This window comes from Aythya ferina, assembly GCF_964211825.1.
Source record: "Aythya ferina genome assembly, chromosome: 16".
NCBI lineage: Eukaryota > Metazoa > Chordata > Aves > Anseriformes > Anatidae > Aythya > Aythya ferina.
The window spans coordinates 9,489,717-9,516,767 of record NC_140315.1 but is presented as its reverse complement, the minus strand read 5'-3'; the positions used below and the strand labels follow the sequence as shown (position 1 = coordinate 9,516,767).

Genomic DNA, 27,051 nt, shown 5'->3' with positions numbered 1-27,051 from the left:
TGGGTACAGGAAATCCCCCCGCGTACTTTTTCACCCTGAATTTTTCTGCCTGTGGCCTTTGTACTGGAGGCAAATGGGCTGCTGAGGTGGGCAGGATGCAAAGAGATGTTGGATGTGCCCCAGTCCATGGGCTGCGTGGTAGGAGGAGGACAGAGGGAGCACTGCCACCTTTGACACTTCTTGTGGCAGTTTGCCGAATTTGCCCCTTTTCTGCTGCTTTCCTTAACGCTGCTGAAAGTTTTGGACTGAGCACAGACTAATAAGTGCCTTTTTTTTTTTTTTCGTGTGTGTGAGAAAACAAAAGGAGCTTGTTTTGGGCACCAAATGAAAAAGTAAATTGTTCTCACACCACCGTTCAGTTACCATGTATAGCAGTTACTGCAATGGTAACAGATATTTTCAAGATCCAGCCAAGATCTTCCAGGGCTGCAACATGACTTCTGATACTTGTGATGCTATTAATAACTATTTTCCCTCCTCATAGCCAGGAAGTTTCTTCTTCCTCATGTACCAAGTGTGAGGGATAAGCTCATTTTAAATCAATTGTGGGGAGAAGCGACACTGGGGATTTCCTGCGTTTTTTGTTGTTGTTGTGCAGATCCTGTATAGTGCTGCCAGCTTTGCAGCTACCTCCCGAGCTGAGCTGGACTGTGCCTATTGTGCTATTTAGAAGAAAGCCCAGTCGGATTTTTTTTCTCTCTTTTTTTCAAACCCGGACAAATAGATGACTTGTATTTACTCTTCCAGCTATGCACAGAAGCTTAAGTGTTTATTTCAGGCTAACTTAGTTCAGGGGAAAACCTGTGGCCAATTAAATGCGATCTGGGCCAGGCTCTGGTCTGCACTATTTCTTTCCCTATCTCCAGCCATGTAAGCAAGATAAACTGCACCATGCTGGTGGTTCAACAGTTCTTCTGAGTTTAACTTGGTTCAAAATCGCCACGTGCACACCCTCCTCTCCCCAGTTGCACGAGTTACCTGCCGGCATCTCCTGGAGCTGGAAGTGTGGCAGAGCCACCAGGGTCCCTTGGCACCTGATTAAGGAGCTGCAGCAGAAGTGGGACTTGGCCCTTTGCTTGTTCTGGGGGCTTCTGTCCTGCTGGGGCAGCCGTGGCGAGTGTGAACAGAGTTGTGAGCTTGCTGCTGGCTCTGGTTCTGCCTGCGCACACATGAGCTTGCAGTGCAGCTGTCCCTTTTCAGCCCTGCAGAGGAATGAGATGTTTCGCTGGCCCAGCCTCTTCACCCCGCGAGAGCAGCAGTTTGGCTGTGGCTGTGAAAGTCTCCTTGCCCCCTTTCTTCACAAACTGCAGAGCCAAGGGGAGCGCTCAGCACTCCGGTTTCCCCTATTTTGCGGAGCTCTCTGGTTCTGCAGTTTCTTCTGATGTCACTGCCTTTGATGTCCACCCTTCCCCAAACAGTGACATCCCCAGCTGCTGGATCGACAGCCTGCTGTTAAAACTGAGAGAAAAGTGCTTAGTATCAGGGAAAATGTGGAATCTTTTTATTTTACCAGCCCTCCTGGAGAAGATGAAGAAATGAGCATCGCTATGCAAAAGGTTGGTGAAATGCAAGAAGTAATTCAGTCTTGTCTGCAGGAAGCAGCTACTTTTTTATTTTGTTTCCTCCCCTGCTGTTGTACCTTTTTCCCAGGAGGGCCTGCTGGAGGTGCTGCAGGGCTCTGCGCTCCCCCATCGAGGCAGCACATGATGCGGGAGCTCAGGCTGGGAGGTTGCAGCCTGCGCAGCCCAGATATTTTTTTCTGGACATCCACAAGAAACATCTGTGCACCTTTTGGGCTGGGGACTGACACGGGGCTGGTTTTCTGGCTTCTTGATGACTCTCAGGCAGATTAATCCCACCTTTGTTTCTGCAGCAGGGTGAGAGCAAATGCAGGTTTTGAGCTCAAACACTAATCAAACTTTGTTCAGACACGTGAGATTGCAGAGATGTTCAGTTTTTAAAAAGGCTGTGAATGCATTTTGCAGCAAGATTGAGTTATGCAGTCTTTGTTTCTCATTAAATCAAGCCTGATCTTGTCAGTGACAAAGTACCAGCACTATACATAAGTAGCATTTTTGTTTATTTGAAGTTCAAAGATGTTAATATAGCCAATGCTAGTCTTACTAGCACAGATGTGTAGTGCACAGCTCATGGGATGTGACTCCTACCCAGTGCGTGACGTTTTGGAGATGATCAGGAAAAGAGACCACATTCAGGGCAACATTTCTACATGCCTTTCCTTTTGGAGGAAATTTCTTTCTTTTTTTTTTTTTTTCATTGTTTATTACGTCAGAATTTAAAAACAATGAAAAAAAAATCAAGCATGAGCTGGATTTTTTATCCCCACCTACCAATTCACTCCTCAGTAGGTAAGCTTTTTCAGAGGTTGCTTTCATTCCCAGCATCTCTGCTCTGTCCTGACTATGCACTTCCCTTGCAGCACTTTCTGTAGGCAAAACAAATGTATTGAAATCAATTTCTCATGGAAAGAGGTTTTCTGCTTATTGTTTTATGAAGGGTTTATGAACTCTGTGGCTGAGATTTTGGCTATCTATTTACCACTTCTCTTGCCTTGCCAGAGGAAATTAGTGTGCTTGGCCTGGGGAAAATGATGCTGACGCTGAAGCAGCTCCTCCACATGCAGCACTTCAGGGATGAGTTTCCTCATGGCTATGGGAGCAGAGGAGAGTTATTCATTTGCAGGCTCTGCATTTCCTGTTGCTTTTGACTTGCTGCCAAACTCCTCTGATGTCCCAGCACTGCAGTGGTTAACATGAGTCACGCTTAACAAGCTGGGACAGCCAAGCCTTTCAAAAGCTCCTCTCCATTTGTTCCTGCTTAGTTTTTTCAGCAGAGTCGGCAGAGACAGCTGCAGCTGGAGAGATTTGCTGAAGAATGAAGTGGCCTAAAAAAGTGGCGATGAAACACTGTTATCTTTGTTTTATGCTTTTAGCCACCAGTGTCTTGTGGGCTCTGCCAGCTGAGAAGTAACCTGGTCCCTCGCATACGGCGTCAGTGTTTTGCATGAGTTTTCAAGGGGCTCTGTGTTTCAGCTAATAAAGGACTGGCAGCCCTTTAAATGAAGAGACAGAGGGCTATTATTTTACTAATGCTGTGCGTTTAGGAATGTTGCTACTTCAGATATGTAGCCTTGCAAACTGCCGCTTGAAAGCCATATGGAAGGATGGTCTGCAGTCCAGCTGCTCGTCCGGAGTAAACAGCCAGGCACCCTTGTAACAGGGCTGCCTGTGCGTGGCCGTGGCTTGCAGGTGCCCCACCTTGTAATTAGACCTCTGCACCTTCTTTAGCAGAGCCGGAGCTGGGGTGGGTGTTTTATGGTCTGGCAGAATTATTTTAGGAAGATGTTGCAAGGGGCCCTTTCAGCCTTCATCACTGCCCACTCTATTTTGGCGTCTGCTTGGTCACAAGTTATGGGCTGAGGGTTTTCCATTTTCTGCTTTCATGGGTTTCTTTTTTAACCCTCCCTGTCTTCCCCAGCCTCTGCTAACCTATGGCATCCAGCAACCTTGGTCAGTGTTTTCACTTTGCTGCTGAGTCTTCCCCTGTGTAGCTCACAAGCACTGCTGGACCTAGCACAAATGAGCCGCTGCCATGTGGCTGTTTGCTTGGCTCAGCCACGGCTGCTGTATGCTCTCTCTTCCCTGTAGTGAAGATGGTGCAAAATCTCCTGTTTTCTCCTTCTATATGGAAAATTGCATCATGGAGCTGCTTTTGCCTGCACCCGTGGCCATGGCAGCTGCTGTGGGATCCCTGTCTTCATGGCAGGGCTGGGAGGGATCCCTGGAATGGGCAACAGTGATACAGGGGACTGTAAAGAGTCAATCTCAGTCCTGAAGCAGCTGGACAGCAAGCTAGCTTCATCGGGACTTTTGTCAGTAATTCCTGGAGTGACAGAGAGGGCAGCAAGTGCTCCCATGGCCTTGAGATAGCAGAAATACCATGTGCGACATTACTGGGTCTGGCACAGGGACAGTGCTCAGCGCCGGCTGTTCTGCCAGGGCTGTTGCCCTTCAGCCTGTTGGCAGTCGCAGCTCAGTGCCCCAGTCCCTGCCATGTGCAGTGGGGTTGGGAAACGTGAGGAAATGTAGCCCTGCTCGGGCTGATCTACCCCCATAAACACAGCGTGGTCAGCTTTTGAGTCGTTGACCGTGGTCTGAAGTGGTTGCCCCGTGTCTGGGGGTTAAGGTGGAGTGCAGGAGGTGCCTCCTCCTGCGGGTCCCTGCTCCATCCCTGCCTCTCACTTCGTGTCTGTCCCTTCGATAGATGGGGACAGCTCAGTCCTCGCCTGGAGAGCTGATGGCTGCAGGGTTGTGCCTCATGCGTGTACCCACTGCTGCCCTCAGTGAGCCCGCACGCCGGCAGGACGGTCACATTTACACTCACCGAGCCCAGCCTGCGGCAAATGTGCCTGTACTGAAACATCCTTCCTGAAGCTGGGGCTGAGCTCGGGGCTGAACAAGGAGGGCAGCATCCAGGAGGTGTTTCCCTGTTTAAATCCCATTTGGGGGGGGATGATGGAGCCTGGTGGCAGGTTTGCCTGGATGAGGATGCGGTCACCACCAAAGCGCGGTAGCCGGTGCTGCTCCAAGGCCATCAGCAGGCCTGGCCATGTGTCCTGGGCTTGGTCCATGTGTGATGCAGTGGGTGGGAGGACAGCACCAAGCTGCAGCAGGTCGTGGCACCCACATCCACCGGGCAGGGACCAGCCTGCCCCCGGCGTCCCCTGCAGCTTCCTCCCCTCCAGTAGCCGGGGTTTGGATGGAGCCACGGAGCCATGCGGCACGTTTTGGATGGAGAGAGAGGGGATGAAAAGTGCCAGTACATTTTTCTGAAACTCATTCTCAAATACTCAGCCCTTAAAAGGAAAAACGTCTCTGCTGCAGCCCTTGCCGGGCTTAGGAGGTGCCGCGGTGTCTGGGGCAGAGCAGAGCTTTTGGAGGCCATTTAGCAATGGGGGATTTTGTCTGTGATCTGAAGCACAAAATGAAAACTCCCGTCATGGTGGTGGGAGAGATGCAGAGGATGCCCTGGTAACTCAAAGGCCAGACAGGTCAGTAGGGCATGTCCTGTAGCCCCAAAACCTAGTTCACTGCTCTGTAGGGGTTTGGGCTCTGCAAGGGACTTTGTGCCCCGGGACCAGCTATCACAGACACCCAGGATGGGTTTTCAGCTGGGCCCATTGACCCCAGCCAGCCTGGAGACCCTGTAAGAGCAGGGGGCAGCAGCGCCTGTACATTTTTGACACCAGATGCTTTTTGACCCTCTGCCCAGTCTGCGGGAGCCGCTGCTGGTCCCTGGTCAGGATGGATTTGTTGTCTGGCCTTGTAGAGTGACTTGGCGTGGAGTCTGCTCTCCCCGGGGGATGGTTCACTTCTGTCCCCCTGTCTGCTTGTAGGGAGCCCTGGAGATCTTGGCTCCTGTGTGATGAGCTGCCCACTGCCCTCAGTAGATCACGGCTCTGGCAGCAGCCAGGTGGGAGCCTGCAGGGCTGGAGTGAGGGCTGGAGGGAAATCTGGGAACACCCACATGGTCATGGGGGGAGCTGGGGCTGGGGCTGGTGTAAGAAGCATCAAGGTCTGGGCAAGCAAGAGACTGACAAGTTTCTCATCTGCATCTCCAGCTTTGAAGACACCACTCAGCAGAAGGCTTGGGGCTTTTTTTTTTTTTTTTCTTTTCTTTTTAATTGCAATCTCCAAAGTAAAGAGCTGCTTTGTGTACTAGGACCTTTTCCAGGCCAAACAGGCTCTCTGCGACCTCTAACCCACCCACATCAGGGTGCTCTGCTCTTTTCTCCCCTCTGTAACGTGCCGTTGGTGTGAAAGTGGCTCTGGCATGCTGGATTCTGCTTTCAGAAGGACGTTCTGCTCATGCGTGAGCTGAGCATCCGTGCTCGGGCTTTGAGCAATTGCAGCCATTTGTGCACTATTTTTACAGTCTGGTGTGTCTCCTGCTAAGCAGAGGTTGGTTGGTTTGCAAGATGCTTATTTTTGGAAGCAGGAGAGTCTTTTAGGAACAGGCTGACGTTATATTTATTTTAGTCCTTCTATAATTTCTGTTAGAAGGATGTGTGTGTGTTCAGAATAGGTTCAGAGATTATATATGAGGGAGGTGAGGGACAGGGTTGCTTTGGGTGTTTGTTTTTTTTTTTTTTGTCCCCTAAGACATAAATTACAGCTTTTCTTGGCTTGGCTGTGAGTAAAGAATAAATTGACCGAGTCTGCTGGTGGAGCATTGCGGTGAGGTGCTGTCGTTGGAGACCTTGGAGGCTCTCTGCAGCTCCAGGGTGCAGATGAGTTTTACAGCCTTGTCCTGGCTTCAGTGTGTAGATCTGAGCAACTTGGATTCGCCCAGGGGTTGCACTTTCCTGCAGCGAGCGAGGTTTTTCTAAGCAGAGCCTGCCCGGCAGCGTGCTCGGGTGCTCCAGGTGGCTTCACCCATTGCAGAAGGCGAGGGGATGGGCGCGGGGCTGCTGCTGCTGGGAGCACCGTGCTGAGGCCGGCTGCTCTTCAGCACATGGGGCACCCGCAGGCTGCTTCTGGGGACTCCCTGGAGGTTGCAGGCACCACTTTGCTCCTTCTCCTGGGTCCTCGTCGCATGCTCCACCAGCAGCAAACTGAGGTGATCTGAACTCCCTGGCTCCTGTGGCCAAACAGCTTCTGATGCTGCCACCAGAGCTGCGAGGCGCATCAAGCCCAGGCTGCAGTGAGCCGCCCTGGGTGCCCTGCGCCACGTTCCTGCCCCCGTGGGCTCTGGCTGGCGTCCCAGCATGGGGCGGTGGGGTCATGCTGTGCCACATGCTTCTGATCTGCCTGCTCCTAGGGTTTTGCCACCACCTCCTGCTTCTCAGGGACTTTGGCAGCCCTGGCGTGGAGCTGCATTTCTTTGCACAAGGACTGGGCTGCGGCTGGTAGCAGCACCTCTTGCTGGCAGGGTGCAGGGTCATGCCCACGCTTCCCTTCGTGCCCATAAGCATCGTGGTGGCCCACGTCCTCTGGAGTTCTTCAGTCAGTTGCTGACCAGGAGGGAGTCCTGTGTCCTGAGAGTGCAGCCATCATTCTGAGGAGGGAACTTGTCTGGGATTACCTGACTTTACGCTGGCTGTACTCAGACTCCTGCTTCCTGGAGGAAGAGCTTAATTTTCCAGGTGTTTTTTCTTTGTTGTGGGACCATCTCTGAACATGCTGGAGGCTCCTGTTGAGGCCATCCATCTTCAAAAGCCTACTCAATACAGAGGCACCGCTGGCCAAGAAGGACTGGGTACTGCTCCAAAGAAGGGAGGTGGAGAAGGATCCCAGCTTGGGGCAAAAGGGACCAGAAATAGCAAAACGTGGAGGTGAAATGGAAGATCAAGACATGAGACCCCCTCCTCGCCACCATGCAGAGGAATGTCCTCTCAGCTTGAAGTGCCTTGAAGCAAGGCTTTTCATGGCTTTCCCTGGGTCTCTTCTGTCACCAGTGGGTAAATGAGTTTGTGCTGAGCAGCATGTGGAGGAAGCAGGCAGAGGGAAGGCTTCAAGCAGAGGACTAAGTGTTGCTTGGGTAATGGTGGCAAGAAAATCAATTGCCCTGCAGATTAGTGGCTGTTTAGTTTCTTGGGGCTTCTTGTGTATTCATTCAGACTCTTTTTCCCCTCCTGTGTTTGCTCACTTCCATTTCCAGTCCCTTCCATTTACTTGAAACGCTTTTATTCTTTCCTAGACTCACACCAGTGTCTTTGTCATTGTGAGAAGACCTAACGGGGAGATGTTAGCAGGAAGCAGGATGCCCAGTGCTGCTGTCACGTGGCTTTTTGTTGCCCCTAGCTGCTCATTTCACATGCTGGGAGCAACTTCTCATCCCTGCATGAATCAGTCCCAGGGGTACACCCCGAGCCAGTTCGTAGAGCCTTGCCACGCCTGTTCCTGGAGCAGGGAGCTGTGTCCTGATAACTGCAGGACAGACGGACAGGCACAAGCGGGATGCCCAGGGCTAACGCCTGCTGCGCTGCTTCTGTGGCTTGTGGTTGGGTCAAGCTCAGTTCCTTGCCCGGGGCAGAGGGCCTCTTCCCTGCACAGCTGGCGTGTCCAGCATCCAGGCTTCAGGACAGGCATGGAGCACGTTATGCACCTACAATCCCATATGCACTGCAGCCATGTGGGCTGGGGTATAGGAGCAATGGTGTGCTCTTTCAGGTTGAAATATCCTTTATTATTATTATTGTTGTTATTTATTACCTATCTTATTTCTTGGCTTTGCCAGCCAGGGTCCCTGCGGCAGGCAGGATGGACCCACATTTAGCTCTTAGTTTCTGAAAGAGCAAAGTTTGCAAATGTAAATCACACCTGTCCCAGAGGCCGGCAGGACAGAGCCGCACCTTGGACTTTTACCTGTTCTGTTTATACAGTGCCTCAGAAAAACAAAGTCTGCGAGGCGCTGGCTGAGCCTTCAGGTGAATGCAAACCTGTTTGCCCATGTGCAGCGCTATCGTTGCACACAAAAAGCTTCCTCCTGCTCTTTGCATGCCTGGCGTCCGCACGGCTGGCAGGGCACTTCCCCCAGCACCAGCACAGCGCCAGGGGACCCTATGGCAGCCCCATGGACCCCCAGCAGATCGGTGGTGTCTGGAGCTGTGGTCTGTTTGCAAGCTAGGAGGCTTGGAAAGTGTTTGTGTACCGACTTAGAGAAAGGAAGCTTCTGAAACCCCTCAGACAATAAAGGAGGATGTACACTGGGAAATGTGGTTTTGCTTTTGGAAGCAAGTGGGGATTTTGTCGCAGTTCCTCTCTGCTCAGGTTCGCTCACCGGTGAGTGGGCTGGTGCTCCAGTTTCGTGCAATGCCCTGGGGTACGGGCTACATCCAGGTTTGCAAGCTGGGTCTGCGGGAATCCTGCAGCCAAAGACATTCAGGCCCAACAGAAGGGAGATGGACTGAAACCACCACGGTACTCCTGGTGCTGTGATGGTGGTGGCGCTGTGTGCAGTGGCAATGGGGAGCTGGGAGGGGGGCATGTGGGGTCCAAATCTGCCCCTTTGTCCAGGGCTCAGCATGGGGAGGACAGGGAAAAGGCGTTATTCAAACTGTTCCCAGGAAACTGCTTCTTTAACCCTGTTAAGGAGTGTTTGAATTCATTTTTTATGTCCAAGTTATGGCCTTATCTCTCTCCAATCCTGTGTTTATCACGTCTTTCCAGAGTTCCTGATGTTATGTTCCAGACTTGTGTGTGGCAGCCCGGTGTTGGACCTGCTCCAGGAATGTGCTCCTTGCTTTTCCTTCTCTTTCTTTACATGTGAATGTGATTGTAGCAAACTTTCTGTTATTTTCAATGTGTTCTGTGTGGATTTTTGCCTTGTTAAACTCCAGCTTGGTAATCCTCAGACTCAAATTTAAGGGGAGCAAAGAGGTCACCAACCCAAGGCGTCTACTTACATGTCTTTGCACGCAAAGATAAATGTGGGCTTGTTAAAACGGAAGACTATAGTTAGCAACACACACTCAGTCATGGCCGGGTGCCATGAGAAGAATTCGTTATTTTCAATAGCTTGCACTTAACATAAAATAGCTGACCTCTCCTCTCTCCCAAGAAGCACCCGCGCTGGTGGGGCTGGTCGGTGTCTCAGATCTTTGCTACTCCGGTTGCGGGCAAAACAGATCAAAACCGTCGTGCTCTCGAATGTTACAGTTTGATGGCTCAGCTTGAGGGGTGTTTTTTGTTCTGCCAAGTAAACACTGTGTAACGGCCTCCCTGCTCTCACCCCTCTGCCCAAGCGAGTGTTTCTGTGAGGCTGTGGTGTGTGGTGTCACACCATGCCTGCCTTCCTCTCCCAGCCTCACATGGGCAGCATGCTGTGCTCAGCGCCAGCCGCAGCTCTCCCCACCAGAAATGCTCAGAAGCATGGGTCTGAGTCCCCTTTTAGTCCACCTCTGGTTGTGCCCATTTTCCAGTTGATCTCTGTCATCGTGTGAGGGTTTCTGGTGCTCTCAGAGGTCACCGTGCCGTCTGTACCCTTCTGAGCTCCTCTGGCTGTCCATCAGAGCCACTTTTCCAGTTCCTATCTGGACTTCCTTGCTGCTGTATCCTGGGAAGTCTCCTCCCAGCACTGCTAGGCTCTTCTGCTGCCATCGTTTTCCTCTTTTATGTCATTTTTATGGATGACGCCCCTTTGCAGTTCACGGTGTCCTCGATAAGAGCAGTGACCTCACGCTGTGCTTCCCACCCCTGAGCCATGGCACGAGGGGCTGGTACACCTTAAATCAAACGGGAATCTAGTTCTGACTAGAGGATGGAGCGAGGGGGAGCTGCCAGTTCTGCCAGGGTGGGTTTTGTAGGGCCAGCCGAGTTTACAGGATGTGAATGGCATCAGAGTTAATATTGCTGACATTTTACTTCGCTGCCTGCTTGTCCACCCTTACACGTCCTTGTTGTACCCAATGGCACCACTGCTGGCGTGGATCAGGACCACACGGCCCAGCACCTCCATCACCACAATGCCAATGTGCTGCTCTGCCCTACAGAGGCAGGCGCTGGGGAGGAGGAAGGGTTGCACATAGGGGTGAGAGCTGCTTCTGCTGCTCGCCTCGCTACCCCACGGGGCTGTCCCTGCACTGCTTGTCCCAGCTTAGTGAGGGGGCAAGGCTCCCGGACACCCCCCGCACCCCTATCCTGCACTAACCCAGCTCTTATTCCCCCACAGCTCGGACTGGGTGGAGATCATCGAGCCCCGCTCCCAGGAGCGGATGTACGTCAACCTGGCCACCGGTGAATGCGGCTGGGAGCCCCCTCCCAACCTGAAGGTGCGCCAGTCGGACCAGAAGCAGTGGTGGGAGCTCTTCGATCACAACAACAACCGCTTCTACTACTACAATGCCATCACGCGGCAGACGGTGTGGCACCGGCCCCAGGGCTGCGACATCGTGCCCCTGGCACAGCTCCAGGCTATGAAGCGCTCTCAGCCCGACTGCCAGGGCCGGCAGCACCGGGGCAGCGGCGGCAGCGACAGCAGGAGCACCCCGGTCCCTGTAGCCCTGCTGCAGGAAATGGAGAGGGCCAAAGGGGACTGCGCTGCCGAGAAGAGGCTGGACACGGGCAGGTAGAGAGAGTTTTGGTTTATATTTACTGGGTGGCTTCTGTCCCTGGGCAGGCACCGACACACGGGGCTGGGAAAGCTGCACAAGGCCAGGTGGGTGCAGTGCTGGTAGGCCTGTGGTCACCACCACATGCTGTCCTCATCCTGCCCCAGGTAAAGCTGTCGCCTTTCACCACTACAGTACCACTTGAGCATCCTCATTTGTGTAGGACGCCATGCACACACAGATGAAAATGTGATTGCCACAGACTCCTTTGCGCTCAGTGGGAGGAGAGGGGATGGGCAGGGCTGCTCGCTGCTTCAATGAAAGCTCTGCTGGACACCGGTGGTGGGCACATGGCACGGTTTGCCAGGGTGGCCAAGCTGCCCTGCAAGGGCATGGGTGAGTCTGGCTGCTCTGGCTCTTTCCTTCCCTGCAGCTCAGCCAGGGCAGAGGAGGGCTGCAGGGGACAGAGCACAGCCACTTGCTTGCATCTACCCTGCAAAGAAAGAACAATAACGGGATGCTATTTTGTTTGGCTGAGAGATTTTCTTGCACTCAAACCAGTCTAACAATTGAACTGCTTTCGTATTGAAACTTTGCCAACTTGAGCTGCATAAAAGCATCCCCTCCCTGGTCCGTGCCCCTTGCTGCCTTTGGCTGCCCTCCCTGCCTCCTCCGTGCCCTGTCTGGGCATCATCCTGCCACAGGGAACAGGGTGCAAATGGCCGGGGAGGCTGTGCAGTGAGTGCTGCTGAGTCACGCTAAGGAGAAGTGATTCACCCCAGGGCTAGAGTAGTGCTAGGGCGAGTCTGGTGCTCCCGCCACCCCGACAGTTCTCCGATCCTGTGTACTTCCTGCAGCATTTGGAGAGGGTGAATACAGCAGGCTAGGTGTCTTTCACACCTTGCTTTTGGGATCAAGGTCACATCACTGTGTGCATGGTGCTGGTGGGGAGAGATGAAAAAACCTTGCAGGATGGCGATTCTGGAAAATGTCTGCTCTAGAGAGCTGTAAGCTGAGGTTTATCATCTGCCCACTGCCCCGTGGAAAGTTCCTGTATGTTCACTTAAAATCTGGTGATGTACCAGAAGAAGCCTGGAGCTTTGCTGGTGCCTGTGACACCTCCAGTGCCTCCTGCCCTGTGAGCAGCCCGTCTGAGTTTCAGACCTGGCCAGAGGGTGATCCCAGAGAGGTCAGGAGCAGATAGTACAGTGAGGGACGCCTTGGGCTGAACCGTGGTAGCTCCCAACACCCAGTTCCCTTCAGTCGCACCCTGTGGTCATGGATGAGTGGGCTTAGCATTCCCGAAGGGTCCCCTGACCTCCCTGCCTGATCCCAGGCTGTATCAGCAACCTTGGGACATCTTCAGCCTCTGACAAAATGCTGCAGGGCAGGTGCTGGGGAAGGCGTGTGTGTCACCTAAGCCACTTCTGGGACCTAACACACTGCTCGGTCTTGTGTTGCTTTTCCAGATCTCCATACCAGTAAGCCAACAGCATTTGCTTACAGAAGATGTTTTCCTGCAAGGATGTCAAGTGCTGTTTCTTTGCACATCCATCACACGTAGTCTCAGCCATTTGTGAGCAGTTGTTAGCATGTCTGGTTTTGGTGCAGAGAACACTTGCTCTACCCGAGTCTGACACTCTAGGAGAGATTTATTGCCTTTTTCTAGCTCATAAAATGGTGAGCGAGGAGCTGAGCCCAAAGCAAGGGTTCCCAGGTGGGATCTAAGACCCTTGCAAGGGTGTCTGGTCTAGTAACAGCAACAGCTTCTCAGCTCTTTTGTCTGCATTTTTCTCCAAAGACAAACTTAAGCATGTCCTTTCTTCCTCGGCAGGGTTACAGCTGTATAAACAGAAGGCAAATACGTTGAGTGCTGTCGGTAGCATTTGACATCTTTATAGGTACCTGCACTTGAGACTGTTTCATTTTTGTCTCTATCAGCAGCACGGACAATTTGTTTTTCTTCCCTTTATGCTTGTTGTCTCACAGTAGATGGAGAGGACAGAGGAGATCAGCGTGATCCCCAGGAGTGGCCTCCTGCTAGCACATGCTACAGGGAGCTGGGAAAAGGAATTTCGTCCTCTTTTTCAGCAATACTTTGCAGTTGATTTTTTTTCTTATTCTTTTAGCAGCCTGTTGTGTCCCACCCTTCCTCTCTTGTGCATCAGCACTGCTAGATTTGGGTGCTGCTCTTGACATCCTCAAGCACGCTGCACTCGTGCCCTCCTACGTGCTGATCACGTCCTCTCCCTCACCGCCCCACTGCTTGCTGCTGCTTTTTCTGCTCTCTCGATCACACAAGCTCGGAGCAGCCTCTCTGGAGACCGGCCCTTTGCTGCACAGGCAGCACTGGGAGGCTGACCTCCCTGTGGAAATGGCAGCTGCTTTCACTTGCTGCTGTTGGTGTGGGAAAATGGCTCCTCGTGTCTGGAAACGGGTGCTGCTGGAGATGCTGCTGCTCCTGGGAAACTGAATTTGTTGGGAGATCCTGGAGAGAGTCAGTGTGAGCCCAGGAACCTCATCCTGGAGCAACAGGAGGGCGGTTGGGTTGGTGTCTCGGCTCCCAATCCACCTTTGTTAGCTGTCTCTGTTATTTGAGCTCCGGAAATGCTGGATGTGTTCCTTGGGGAACATGAGACTGACGTGGGGCTGAGGACGGTATCCTGGAAGTATCCTGTGAGCCCCCTGCCATCTGCTGGAGCTCAGGGGACCTCGGGTGAGAGGGCTGGGGACAGGGTGATGGGGCCAGCTGAGGACGGCCTTGCCCCCGTGCTGCTCTGCAGTGATCGTGCACTTCGCAGCTCAGGGCTGCAGGCGGGCTCTGCCTTTCCCAGCCTTGCTGTGCCAGCTCTCTTCTCCTCCTGTGGTTCTCCCAGCACCACTTTCTTTGGACGGGGTTTCCAGGGTTCCCCCTTGCAATAATGCAGCATCTCAAAGTCCTTGGGGTGGAAAAGCACTGTCCCTAGGAATGTCCCGTTCCCCCGGGACAGGACAGGCCCAGGTCCCTGCTGCGTGGGCTGCAGCTGGGGTTGTGCTGCTGTCCCCTCATAGCCCATCCTTGCCACAGCTCAGCGTTGTGGGCTGGGACAGAGAAGGGGATTTTGTAGGCAGTGGGGAAAGGCACGGTTTGGTCTTATCATGCCAGCAGGGTGTGCTGGAAGGAGCGTCAGAGGGGATGTGTGACACAGAGGTGAACAGAGCCTGTGAAGGTACCTCAGCCTCTTCTCGACTCTCCTCTACCTTGTCAGGGGCTTTACAGCTCCTGTAAATAATGCCACAGGAAGGGTCCCGGTGTAATGCCGATATTAAGTTCTTCATAATTGAACAAGAAACACTAATACAGGCTTGTTTCCTTCCACATCTATGCCGCTGGCTGTGGGGCAGGACCCACGTGCAGGGCTTCACACATGCCCACAGAGCTCTTCTTGAGTCCTGCAGACCCAAATTTGGGTGGCTCACCTCTGCAGCCCGTGGTGGTCTCCACTCCCATGTCCAGCGTGGACACCCCAGGTGGCAGTGGCCATGCCACTGAAATACAAACAACCCTGAAAAACAAACAGCCCTGTTTATTTGCCTCGAGGAAAGCACCAGGAAAATGACTGCTGGAAAGGGCAGAGCTGAGGTGTGGGGGCCTTTTCTGCAGGCTGCTGGGAGGGAAGAGCAAACAATGGGGAGTGCAGAAGCAGTAACTGGAGCCTGGTGAGAGCTGCTGGAGTTGGGTGCGGGCTGGGAAAGCCAGTGCTGGGCTGCAGTGTTTATATTGGAGCTACTTGAAAGCATTCCTCGAAAGAAGCCTCTCAGGGGACTCAGCTGGGTCTCTTCTGCTGGTGGCTTAAGAGCACAGCAGAGAGGCTGTGCTAGAACGTCTCTCCACTGCTAGCTCCACTTTCTGTCAGGGTTTTTACTGCTCAGAAGGAGGCTGAGCCTTTCTCCATGCTGGGAAGTCAAGAAGTCCCAGTTCCCTCTGCTTGGTCTTTTCCCCATCCAGGGATGGGGTTGAGGAAAGCAGGATGCAGAACCAAGAGCTTGTTTATGATTGTGGAAATGGCCTTTTTAGAAAGGCCTTGTTCTTTCCACGGTGGTGCCTCTTAACTGCTGACGTCCAGCTGGCAGAGAGGCTGGAGATGGCATGCTGTGCTTGAGATCAGGCCGGCACCCTCAGATACAGTACGTGTTTAGGGACTGCACTTCTCCATCAGTGGTAGTAGGGTGATCCTGAAGATCTCTTCCAACCTTTTTATTCTGTGATTCCATCACCTTACAAAGCTGCTGGGCATGGTGGCCATGGCCTGGCTGGAGCAGCACAGCTCTGCTGTTCCCGCAGGGACACCCTGGGGGTGCTGCTGGGGAGCAAGGGGAAATGCTCGTGGATCTGATCCAGTTCTAACGCCCAAATGGTGGCCACAGCCGGCTGGGGAGCAGCAGCAGTGCAGTGGCTTTGCTCACCTCCTGCCTCTGAGGCTGGGCAGCGTCCCAGCCCTCCCTGCCTGGCCACACTGCTCAGCTGTAACACAAAAGGGCCTGGTAAGTCATCCCTTTTTAGCTGACAGGAGTGGAAGGGGCAGATTAATGCTGGGCTATGCCAACTCTGGAGGTTTCGTAGGTGTCAACACCCAAAGAAATGACAAAGACAGAGAAAGCAGCTGTTCAGGGGGTTCTTCTCCAGGCCGTTGTGTCCAGGTGTAGCTCTCTGAGGCAACCCATCTCCTTTTGTTTTGAATGTGAGAAATAGCTAAACAGCAGACAAAGCAATCACAGAATTTTGTGAAGTTGAGTTTTATGTGCAAATTCCTCTCTGAAGGGAGGACCGGGCGAGGGGTGGAATGGCTGCTCTCAGGACCTGGGAAGGACACAGGGCAGCAGGGAGCTGTCATCTGGGTCAGGTCTCACGCAGGGAGCTCTTCCTCCCAAGGGAGCGCAGCACCTGCGTTTTTCCCAGTCAGATCCCTCATTGCTATTCCAAGGGCATACAGGGCCAAGTCAAGGGCTTCGCTCTTCTTCACGCATCTTGCAGAAAAATGTGATAGAGCAGGGTCCTTCAGATGGCATCGCAGCCCTGCAGCACCCAAGGAGACCATCTGTGGTGGTCAGGGCTCCTTGCCACAGTCCTGGGGAGAGCGAGAGGGACCCTGCAGAGGGATGGTGCTGGTCCAGACATGAATGCTGCTTTGGGCTGGCAGAGAGCAGACAGCTGAGTCACATTGGTCACTTACCAACCTACTGGTGAACATCTCAGCCGTACAGGTTTGTTCTGTGCCTCTGGTGTTGAGCTCCATGGCAGCCCTCCAGCCAAGCAACAGATCTGCTGTGCTTGTCCTTAGCGTGGCTCCTTGCCAGGCTCACCTCCTTGCCAGCTGCTGGTACAGCCAAGCAGAGGGGTGGGTGTCAAAAAGGCTCATTTAAAAGCATAACAAATGTTGCTGCTCTGGTTCTTCAGGTTGGTTCAGGAGCTCTTCTAGGAACAGCCGGGTTTTCAGCAGTGCCCCTGCTTGGCCATGTGCAGGATGAAAGTGCTCAGGCCAGGTCTGGTGCATGCAGCCCCCAGGCAGGGACCCATGAAAGCCACCCCAGAGAATGGTGACCCCCTCCTACTGTTACCCTGCCTGGTCCCTGCATGTCTCTGAGAAACTGTGCTGAGTGATGGCTGGGACTCAGCAGAGGAAGGTCTCTGGAGAGCAGGTGCAGAGCAACAGAGGGTTGGGATGTCATGATAAATCCCACAGGGCTCGAGGAGGATGGTGCAGGCAGGCACTGGCATCTCCAGGCGGCCAAGAGGCAGCCCTGGACATGCAGGGGTGGTGGGTCTCACACCTTCACGGAGGCCACAGGGATGGGAGCAAGTGGCAAGGCTCAAATAGGGAAAAATGGCTTTGAAGGTGCCATGGGAGCACCTCCTGTTCCAGCCAGGGACACGCAGTGCACCCTTGCGTCTTACCTGGTGATGCCTGATAGTGGATGCATGGAGAGAGTGCAAGAAAACGGGCCAGATTCAAGGGGACTTTTCCAGGGGACAGTGGTGACTTTTAAGACCTGAAATCTCAGGCTGGTTCAACAGCCTTTTCTTTCCCTTTTCCTCAGAGCCCACAAATGACTGACTGTAGATACTGCCGGGGGGGGGGGGGGGGTCATTATTACGCTGCAGAACGCGCCTGTGGGGCTGGGAGGTTGCAGTGAGCATGCTGGGTTGTGGTGGATGCTGAGCACCGTCACCAGGCAGGGAATACCCCTAGCAGAAGAGGATTTCAAAGCCGTGAGAGCTGAGTGGAGCCAGGAAGTTTGGCCAAGGGAACCAGATTGGAGGGCATCTGTACCAGACTGAAAGCATGCTCTGTACAGATTTACCACACCCCAGGAGCTGAGGACATACACCCCTTTGCACCTCCTGTATACTTCATAGGTTTTGCTGTAACATAGATTGAGAAAATCTCTGCTCTGCTGTTGTAATTTGGCAGTCCAAAGACAGACACTTGGGATTATTTTTCAGCTCACTGCTTGAGTAGTTCAGAACAGCTCGCTGGTCTTCAGCTGGTCGTGCTGTCTGATGAGACTTGGGAAGAGGAGGTTGTCTCCTGTCTTGGTGCTCCTGATATCGGACAGCTTGTAGTAGGACAAGTATGAACTTGTTCCATGTCGTTGTGCTGCTGTTCGTAACTCAGAGTTCTCATGTGCATAGCAACAATCTGTTTCAGGAAGGGGGATCTCCAGGAAAAAAACAATGAGGAGCTGATATAACTGCTTAGGGAATCTCCAGGCGCTTTGAGACTAACAGTCTGGTATTTGGGCAGACATAGGGGATTAAGTTAACATAGACATAGGGATAAGTTAACATAATTCTTAAATAACTCTATATTTGTGTCTTTTTTTCCTTTAGGGACACTCCTACCCACTGGCAGCCTGTGCCAGGAACGAAAGCAGCCATGTTGGTCAAAGTGAACAGTTTAAAGCAGGTACAGGGCTCTTCAAGCAGTTCCCTTCAGCTGCAGAGTGCTCCAGAGGCCAACAGCCAAAAATCTCTTCCAAAAGCAGCTATATATGCTCAGCCTCAGTCTATGTCCCAGAGCCCTGGAGCCGCCAAGCAAATGCCTGCAGGAGAAGCAAAGCAGTCTATGCAGATCAAAAAGACAGAGAATGGTGGGTTTTGCCTTGTGCTGATGAATGGTCCAACTTCTCCAACACCTCCAAGGAGCCAGGCAGGAACTCCCCAGCCTGCATCCCCCAAGTATGCGTCCCCTGCACCTATATACGATGAGCCATCTTTAGAGTCTCCCATTTACGATGAGCCACCAGTAGATATGGACACTGAAAGCATGAGTATGAGTGGGATGTCTCCACCAAGGTCACCGAGCAATAGCTTAAAGAAGCAGCTGCAACCAACCAAACTGTTACAGCATCCAAGTATACAACAGCAGCAAAGTGCAAAGAAGCATGCCAGAAATCCTTCTTCCACTGAATACAGTCCGGCTGGCAAAGAATACATAAAACACATGGTCAACATTGATCAGTCTTCCAAACTCTCCCACTCTGCTGCTGCAACTGCTGATGCTTCTACTAAACTGCCCGGTCAGCTTTCTTCAAAGGACAGCTTCAAGCAGTCTTGGAGGATCTTGGAAGCCAATGTCCTCAAGAGCATAGAAGCCCACCACAGTCGACAGAGCAGCCTGCAAACTCAAGAGTACCAAACTGGTATAAGCCACCAGGACTCTGGTTACTCGACTGGCCCTTCTCCAAGTTTGAGAAAAAGGAAAGGAAGGAGGCATGGGGCAGGTCAGGGAAGACCTGGCTCTGTGGGCAGCAGCAGTGAGCTCACGGCTTTGAATGATAAGCTGATTGCTGAGATGCGTGCTGTGGTGGGCAGGTCAGCAGCTTGCCGGGGAAGCAAAGCCAGCCTTGATGCTCAAAGTCTGGAGGGTGGCATCCCAGCAGAGAGCAGCAAAGTCAGATTCCAGTCAGACCACTTAAAAAAATGCATCAACCGGAGCTCAAGGGATGACGTCTCGGCTAGTAATAGGTCTCTGTACAGACCGGGCATGGAGAGCAGGGGCAGCTTTCCCAATGAAGTGGCTGCTCCACAGGACACAGTGAGGCAGAAGAGGACTTTTGAGAAAATAGATTCTTTAGAAAAGAATGTGACCAGCCAGACAAGTTTGTCTTCATCAGGTGCTATGCGTCGTTCTTCCCAGGTACCTCCCAACCTGCATCGGGTTAATTCATATGTCTGTGCTAGACTGTGTGATGCTGAGCCTGGTCCTCTCATGGGTGGATTTAGCAGATGTGCTGAGCACAGAACAGTGTGCCTGCAGAACAGCAATGGCTTACAGAACTTCAGAGCTCCACAGGTGGAGACCCCAGTGGTGTGAGAGGAGCGTGCGGATGGGGGAGGGCATTGTATGCCTGTCCAGCAAGCCCTCAGCACTGCTGTGTTATTTGTGTTGTGCCAAGTTATTTGTCTTGTGCTTAAGCTCTGTCCAAACAGAGCAAAACACCCTTTCTCTGAGAGTGTAAAGACAGATGCCAGGCCATAAGCGCTCAGAAGGATCCAGATGGGTCAGGTCAGGTGTCCAACATGCTCAGGGTGATCAGAAAAAAATGAGGGGAAAAAACACAGTGAGGTGGCAGCTCTGCTTCTCCTGTCATGTCCTGCCAGCATGCCACAGCACAGAGCCAACAGCTTGCATCTGAAACTTTGTTGGTTTAGTAATCCCTGATGAGCTTTTCTGCCATGGCTTGATGGCTTGGGCTGGCCGCCTTTTGGAGCCTCCTCACTTTGAGTCCCCACAGCACCTCATGGCAGAGAGTTCAGTGGTAGAATTATACCTGCTGTTAAAAGGCATTCATTTGGTCATTGTAAATCTGCTGTCTGGTTGGTCATTTTAGTGGTGCTTGTTTATCCTTTGGTAGCCCTCCCATGTCCTCTTTGAGCTGCGATGGTCAGAACCAGTGGTGAACAGGATACAGGCGTCAGGATTTGTATGGTAACATGGCAGCATCTTCTCTTGTTCGCTGCCTTATATTCTGTTCTCCCTTCTGATCCCCACTGAGCATTGAATTGAAATATTCAGAAAGCTGTTGATCATGTCCCCAGCAGATTCTTGGTGAAAATACCTATTTTAGAGCCCATAAGCATGACTGCACAATGAATCCATTTTTTCCCTACCTTACTCTTACTTCTACCTTACTTTTCTCTACTAAATCCTACACTTCTTCAGGATTTAGTTTGCCATCTTTTCTCCTGCTTGGACTTGGAGGAACTTCATGCTGTATGGTTTTAGTTCAGATTTAGCTTATAATAAATAATATTAATACCCCGTGCAGGTTTTGTCTTTTTCTCTTTGCTTACTTTTCCAGTTATTTCACCACTACTGCACAGCCCAGGTCTCTGCATCTCTTCTGTAGGATGCAGCTGATAACAGCCCTCCAGCATGGGAAGTGACTAGTTATTTTTAACCCTTTGTTCTCTCTTTTCTCCTATTTATCAGTCCCTGACCTTTCATGAAGAAACTTAGCAAAGCTCCCTGACCATTCTGGATTGCTCCAGTAGATGAGTGAGGTGTAACTGCTCTCTAAGAGCCAGGCAGACACGTCCCTGCTGTATCAGATTTCAGTGTGCGTTCTCTTTATTATCATTTCTGACTGGTAGTGCCTGGGTTTCACCTGAAAACCTTTTTAAAACTGAAGTCACTTTTCCTCCGTTTTCCATTTTTCAGGCACAGGGTAGTTTGAGCTTACACATGACTCATGTGTTACAGATAGTTCAGCAGTTTTATTTCATAACCTCTTTAGACTTGCTGGAAGGCTGCTATCCCATCTTCAGGATGTGTTACACCTCATCACAGTGACAGGGCAGAGCTGAGTCTTGATGATGCACAGGAGATGGGTTGGGCATAGACTGTAAATAACCTTGAAAATTAAGAATACTTCGTATGTGGGTAGGACAAAGAAGGAGAATAAAGTGGAAGATGTGAGGAGATGGATCATGCGGTAAAGATGAGTCCCTAAACAATCTGTATTCAGAAATGATCTGAGATACAATTGCTGCCTACTATGAAAATGGCAGCGCAGAGATTGAGTCACTAGCAATATCCTACACTGGACCTGTGTGGTGGGGATGAGAATTGGGAGAAGAGGAAATTAATTATCTCAGGAAGGTGGGCAGAAGTTTTAGGACAGGCTGAGCAGAGGTGAATGTGTGTTGTCAGCACAACTGTAATAGCTGAGTAGTTGAGTGAGCTGATTTTAGAGATAAACTCTAGAGAGTGAAGAGGAGAGAAGCAAGAGCCTGCTTGAACCTCTGGAGAGCATGAGGAGGTGGATCCTCAGAAACGACAAGCTGAAGGAGTAAATAGAGTGGTAGGAGGAAAAGCAGCCCTGGGCATAAAAGGTGGACTGAGGATGCAGATGGCAGGGAGAACTGCAGGCAGTGACTTTTAGACAGCACAGAGATGGTGTGGAGATGGAGGGGTAACTCAAGGGATGAAAAAGAAGCAGAATGAAGCAGAAAACCAAAAATGATTGTGCCAGAGGCTGGCAGTAAGAGATGGAGTGTGATGTGTGCTGATACTGTCATCCACATGTAGGTACATGTTGGGTGTAAGATAGGGAAGGGTTGGACCACACAAGCCTCTGTCATGAGTTCAGCAGTTCCTCCTTACTAAAAAGGAGATTACTGACTTGCTCTGGATGTTTAAGAAGTAGCGTGTCTTTTGGGGTTGATTGTGGGCCAGGTCTGGAATCCAGAGTGGCATGCAAGTTAAAGGTAATCTGCAATGACAGGAAAACATACGTTCTGTTTCATTTTGGTTTTGCCATGAAAAAAAGCTTACAGGATTTTTGTTTTCCTTTAAAAACCAAAAATGTCAATGTTATCTTGTTTGGCTTTTTCCTTCTTGCTGAGATCTCCTTGGAGAACACAGAGTGAAATGTGGGCTGTTCAGCACTTAGTTGCTGTATGTGGGATTTTCAAGTCTAACAAAAAAGTCTGTTTCTTATAACAACTTGTTGGGTGCTGGAGTTCAGTACATGTCCCAGGCTGCCACTTCCATCCAAAATAGAGAATTTGAGACAAGCAAAATGAGTGTCTTTTCCTCACAAGTAGTTATTACCCATAATTTTCTTGGGATCAGTGATGCCAAAGCTCTAATTATCTAGTTATCCTTAGAGATGGCTGGGGAAGAAGAACGGACAAGTGCTGCATGTAAAAACTGCCCATGGAGTCTGGGAGGAAGGAAGGCCTTTGTCTCTGCTGCTGGTGTCTGTACGCTTGTGATCAGAGGGCTTGTACCTGGAGCAGATAAGTTGGGTTGGTAGAGAGCATGTGTGGAGATCAACTGTCTGTGCTCCTCTGAAGAAGAGAAAAACTAAAACAGTACTTTTGAACAATTCTAATTTAATTTGGAGAAGTAGGGATCCATTGCAGAGGTGTCCCTGAGTCCTGTGCAGTGGCACTTGCAGGAGCGCCAGGTCTGTATCCGCAGCCTGGATCTTCTCCGAGGATGCTGCGGGGCTGGGCGTGTTCATCAGGAGGTCGTGCTGCTTCTGTAGGTTACAGTAAGAGCCAGCCCCAGTGGTGGGAGAAGCTGGCTCATGCAGGTATCCCAACTCTCTCACTTCACAAACTCAAACACACCTGAAATTGTGTGATTGGAGCTTGTAATTGAGCACGGTGTAGATGGCAGCCCCTGGACACCCATCTAACTGTTGCTGTAGGTGTAGTTGTGTACACCTGGTCCTTGCCCAGTGTCCTGGGACACCCAGATCCGTGAATCCCCATCAAGCTTTCAGATCTCAGTGGTAGCCTCAGCAGTTGCTTTTACAGAGCTTGATGCAGCAGTGGATGTGAGGGTGTTCGTCCCGGGGTTGTGACTATATCAGACTTGTTGCCTGCCCCTAGAATTACCATTCTTTCCTCCCAAAATACCTCCTTGGTTTGTAGGATTATCCTACCTGGGCATCAGTCTTGCCATCAAAGTAGCTGTGCTCGTGCTCTGCAGTGCATTTGTTAGCTTTTCCTACCCAGTTTGTGTGCCTGGCCAGTATTTCCATTAGGAAAGTCCTGGTGGACCTGACATGCATGTTCTGAATGCCTGGATACAGAGGCTTTGCAGGCACAGGCTGCCAAAGCTCAGAAGCTCCTGACGGCAGTTCGAAACAATGATTTTGTTTTGTCTTTTCTTACTAGAATTGGGAAAAATATTAAAGGCAGGAAGCAGCTATGGTATTGTAGCAGCCACAAAGGGTGGAGGCAAGAAGGTAGGAGTGCCTGGCTGCCTAGTCTGCCACCTCCTGGTGTTTCCCCACCCTCCTCCTGGGCTCCCCTGGCTCCAGGGAAACCGGGAGGTGAAGAGCAGGGAGACACTTGGAGCCTTGGTATGGCCACATCGCTGCATGGCTCCTTTAGGAGTCAGCGAGCTCCTGCCTGGGCTGTCTCCAGGTGCCCTGGAACAACTTGGATAATCAGCCCCGTTATCCCACATCCCAGAGATTCCCTTGAGGACAGTGTCAAGTGTGTGACTGTGCCAGCCAGGCTCTTGCAGAACTACAGTTGTCAGTAACGTACTCTGCAAAACCCCTTGTTTTGTACAGATTCACTGTTTTACAGTTGCTGGTAGCCTCATGTCTCACTGTTGTTAATTTTCTTGTCAGGATAAGGAGTCAGCTAAGCTGCTTTTTTTTTTTTTAACACATCTGTTCTCCTTTGCAGCCTGGGACAATAGAGGTGGACCCCAAGCAGGAGAACAGTGGCCAGCCCGGTGGCTGCACAGGATATCATTTCCCTTACAATACTCTACGGAAGCCCATCTCCCAGAGCAGCATGGCAGACTGGGCTTCTAAAAACCTGAACATGCACACTCAGGGCATCTTCCGCCGCAGGATTTCCATCTCCAACATGCTGTCATGGAACGGCAGCTCTATCAAAAAACCAATGCTCATCACTAGCAACCGTGCCATCAAAAAAGAGGCATGTGAGATGTTCAAACTGGTGCAGAGCTACATGGGAGATCGCCAGACACGCATGGACCGCAATCACGTGGCATTGGTCACGGTCACCAAGTGCTGGAGCATGCAAGGTTTACGGGACGAGCTCTACATACAACTGATCCGTCAGACAACAGATAATACATGCTACCGAAGCCTGGCATGGGGCTGGGAACTGATGGCCATCAGTCTGGCCTTTTTCTCCCCATCACCCAAATTCCAGTCTTACCTGGAAGGTTATATCTATCGCCACCTTGACAGCGATGAAAACAGTAAGTGCTTCATGCATAACATTCTGTCCCCAGCAGCACTGTGGTGGGTTTTGACATTTATTCAGAGGCTTATTTAAATAATAAACAACAAACAGGGAGTCACCAGCCAGTGCTGTGGTTTCCATCCCTGAGAGCACCATGCACTGCATGAGTCCATCCTTCCTCAGCAGGATGAAGCAGCCACCAGCTCATCTTCCCCCTACAATTCCCACTTGTGCCTGGCAAAAAAAAATGCCAGCCCTAGACTGTGCTCATCTTAAAGAGCATCATGGCAATATCAGTGCTGAAAAGAGCCACTTCAGCCCCTGCCATGGACAGACTTAACTTGGGTTTCTGAAGATGTGATTGATGTCTTCGAAGTTCTTTGAAGAAGGGGGAAAAACAAAATAAATTATGTTAGTACAGACCTTTCTAGGGAGCCATTGTTAATGCTATAAATGGGCCTTAGCATGGCAAGTAGTCAGGGACCCTGAAGAATAATGGCTTGGTTATGAATAGATGCCTTTTAGAAATCTTGGGTACCAGCCCAGCATTACCTGGAAAGGCAGGTGTTCCTACCTAACCCATATATCTGGTTATTGCTCCAATTTTAAATTGTTGTACTATCCTGTTTGGAAAAAAAAAAAAAAAAAAAGAGAGAAAAGCCAAGTTCCAACCTGGAGGGTGTTTATTGGCTGATTTGTGACTATTTTAGCAGTGCTTGTTGTGGCTCGTCCAGTCTCAATCAAGAAACCAGAATGCCTATGTCCCCCTGAGGCTTCAAACACAAGTTGAAGTCTCCCACAAATCCTCGGAGCAGGTGCAGACATTATCTCAGAATCATTTAGGTTGGAAGAGACCTCCAAGATCACCTGGTCCAACCTCTGACCTAACACTAACCAGTCCTCCACTAAACCATATCACTGAGCTCTACATCTAAACGTCTTTTAAAGACCTCCAGGGATGGTGACTCCAACACTTCCCTGGGCAGCCCGTTCCAATGCCTCACAACCCTTTTGGTAAAGAAGTTCTTCCTAATATCCAACCTAAACCTCCCCTGGCTCAACTTTAGCCCATTCCCCCTCATCCTGTCACCAGGCCCATGGGAGAACAGACCAACCCCCACCTCGCTACAGCCTCCTTTAAGGTACCTGTAGAGAGCAATAAGGTCACCCCTGAGTCTCCTTTTCTCCAGGCTGAACAATCCCAGCTCCCTCAGCCGCTCCTCGTAGGACTTGTTCTCCAGGCCCCTCACCAACTTTGTTGCCCTTCTCTGGACTCGCTCGAGCACCTCCATGTCCTTCTTGTAGCGAGGGGCCCAAAACTGAACACAGTACTCGAGGTGCGGCCTCACCAGAACCGAGTACAGGGGGATGATCACCTCCCTAGCCCTACTGGCCACACTGCTTCTTACGCAAGCCAGGATGCCGTTGGCCTTCTTGGCCACCTGAGCACACTGCTGGCTCATATTCAGCAGAGTCTCAACCAATACTCCCAGGTCCTTCTCTGCCAGGCAGCTCTCCAACCACTCATCACCCAGCCTGTAGCGCTGCTTGGGGTTGTTGTGCCCCAGGTGCAGGACCCAGCACTTGGTCTTGTTGAACTTCATGCAGTTGGCCTCAGCCCATCAGTCCAGCATACCCAGATCCTCTGGCAGAGCCTTCCTACTCTCAAGCAGATCAGTGCAGGCACCTAACTTGGTGTCATCTGTGAACTTACTGAGGGTGCACTTGATCCCCTCATCCAGATCGTTGATAAAGATATTGAAGAGAACATGCACATCTGGGTCCTGGGGGCAGCAATGGTGCAATGCAAACCCTTGCCTTCTGGTCTCACTGGATGTGCAGTATTGGTTAGGGTTTTCATGAGGATTCTCCCTCAGATCCTTTTCCTCCAGCTACACTTGTCCCAGGATTGTAATGTCACCCTGATGGCACCAGGATCCAGGCAGCAAGGAGGAGTAATCTGAACTATTTGAGTGGGTTATACCTTCTGGTATTTGGGCAGTAAGTTTATTTAGGCCTAAGTTTGCTGCCTGAAGCCGCTCCTTAACTATTCAGCTATTCAGAGAAGTTGAATGATGTCCTGGGCCCCTCACACATTGTGTTTGGAGCCGGCTGTGGTACAGGACCCCAAGCAGACCTCCCCTTGCTGGAGCTAGGCTGGCTGGTTTCATTCCTGTCTGTGCGCAGTGCTGGGCTTTGGTGTTTTAACGTTCCATGTTATTAATCCAGAAGCTCTTTCCACCACACTGAAGGGGAGGAGGACAGGGAACATTTGGTCCCCTTCAATGCTCACTTAATGGTGCTTTGAATTTTCAGTTGCCCAGCGCATCAAGGAGCTTGTGGATCTGAAAAACAAGAAGAACTCAAAATCCAGGAAAAAGAGGAAACAAAACACCGAAGAGGAAGGTAAAAGGGGGCACAGCATACAGGGAGCCAAGAGGGCATTAACCTCAGACAGGCTGGGCTGCTGAGCTCTGCTGAAAATCAGACCATTTCTTTAAGTGCATAGACTTAGATACAGGAAACTTCACTGCAGGTGCCCAGTGAGAGGGGTTGGGAGCAGTGTGGGTGGCCGCTGGCAGTGCACAGGGCCCCGGTAGCAGTGTGGTGGTAGGTGGGAACCCGTTCACTGACAGGTGACTGAGAAAACGGGACCTTAAGTTGGATGCAGACCTGGGGCAGTAATTCAACCAGTCTGTGCAAGCTGCAGACTTCTGTATAGTATATGTCAGTGTTAAAGGCTGTGTGAGCC

The 27,051-nt window shown here is 51.3% G+C and overlaps 1 protein-coding gene across 2 annotated transcripts in view; it reads left to right on the top strand.

The window, feature by feature from the left end:
* Positions 1–27,051, top strand: part of LOC311445806 (rho GTPase-activating protein 39-like) — a 50,075-nt gene that overhangs the window by 10,444 nt on the left and 12,580 nt on the right. For both annotated transcript variants that reach the window (XM_084538296.1, XM_084538297.1), the window contains exons 2-5: positions 10,693–11,088; positions 17,943–19,251; positions 23,769–24,315; positions 26,616–26,705. In XM_084538296.1, coding sequence (XP_084394422.1) covers positions 10,693–11,088; positions 17,943–19,251; positions 23,769–24,315; positions 26,616–26,705 — 2,342 coding nt within the window. The remainder of the gene's footprint in view (positions 1–10,692; positions 11,089–17,942; positions 19,252–23,768; positions 24,316–26,615; positions 26,706–27,051) is intronic.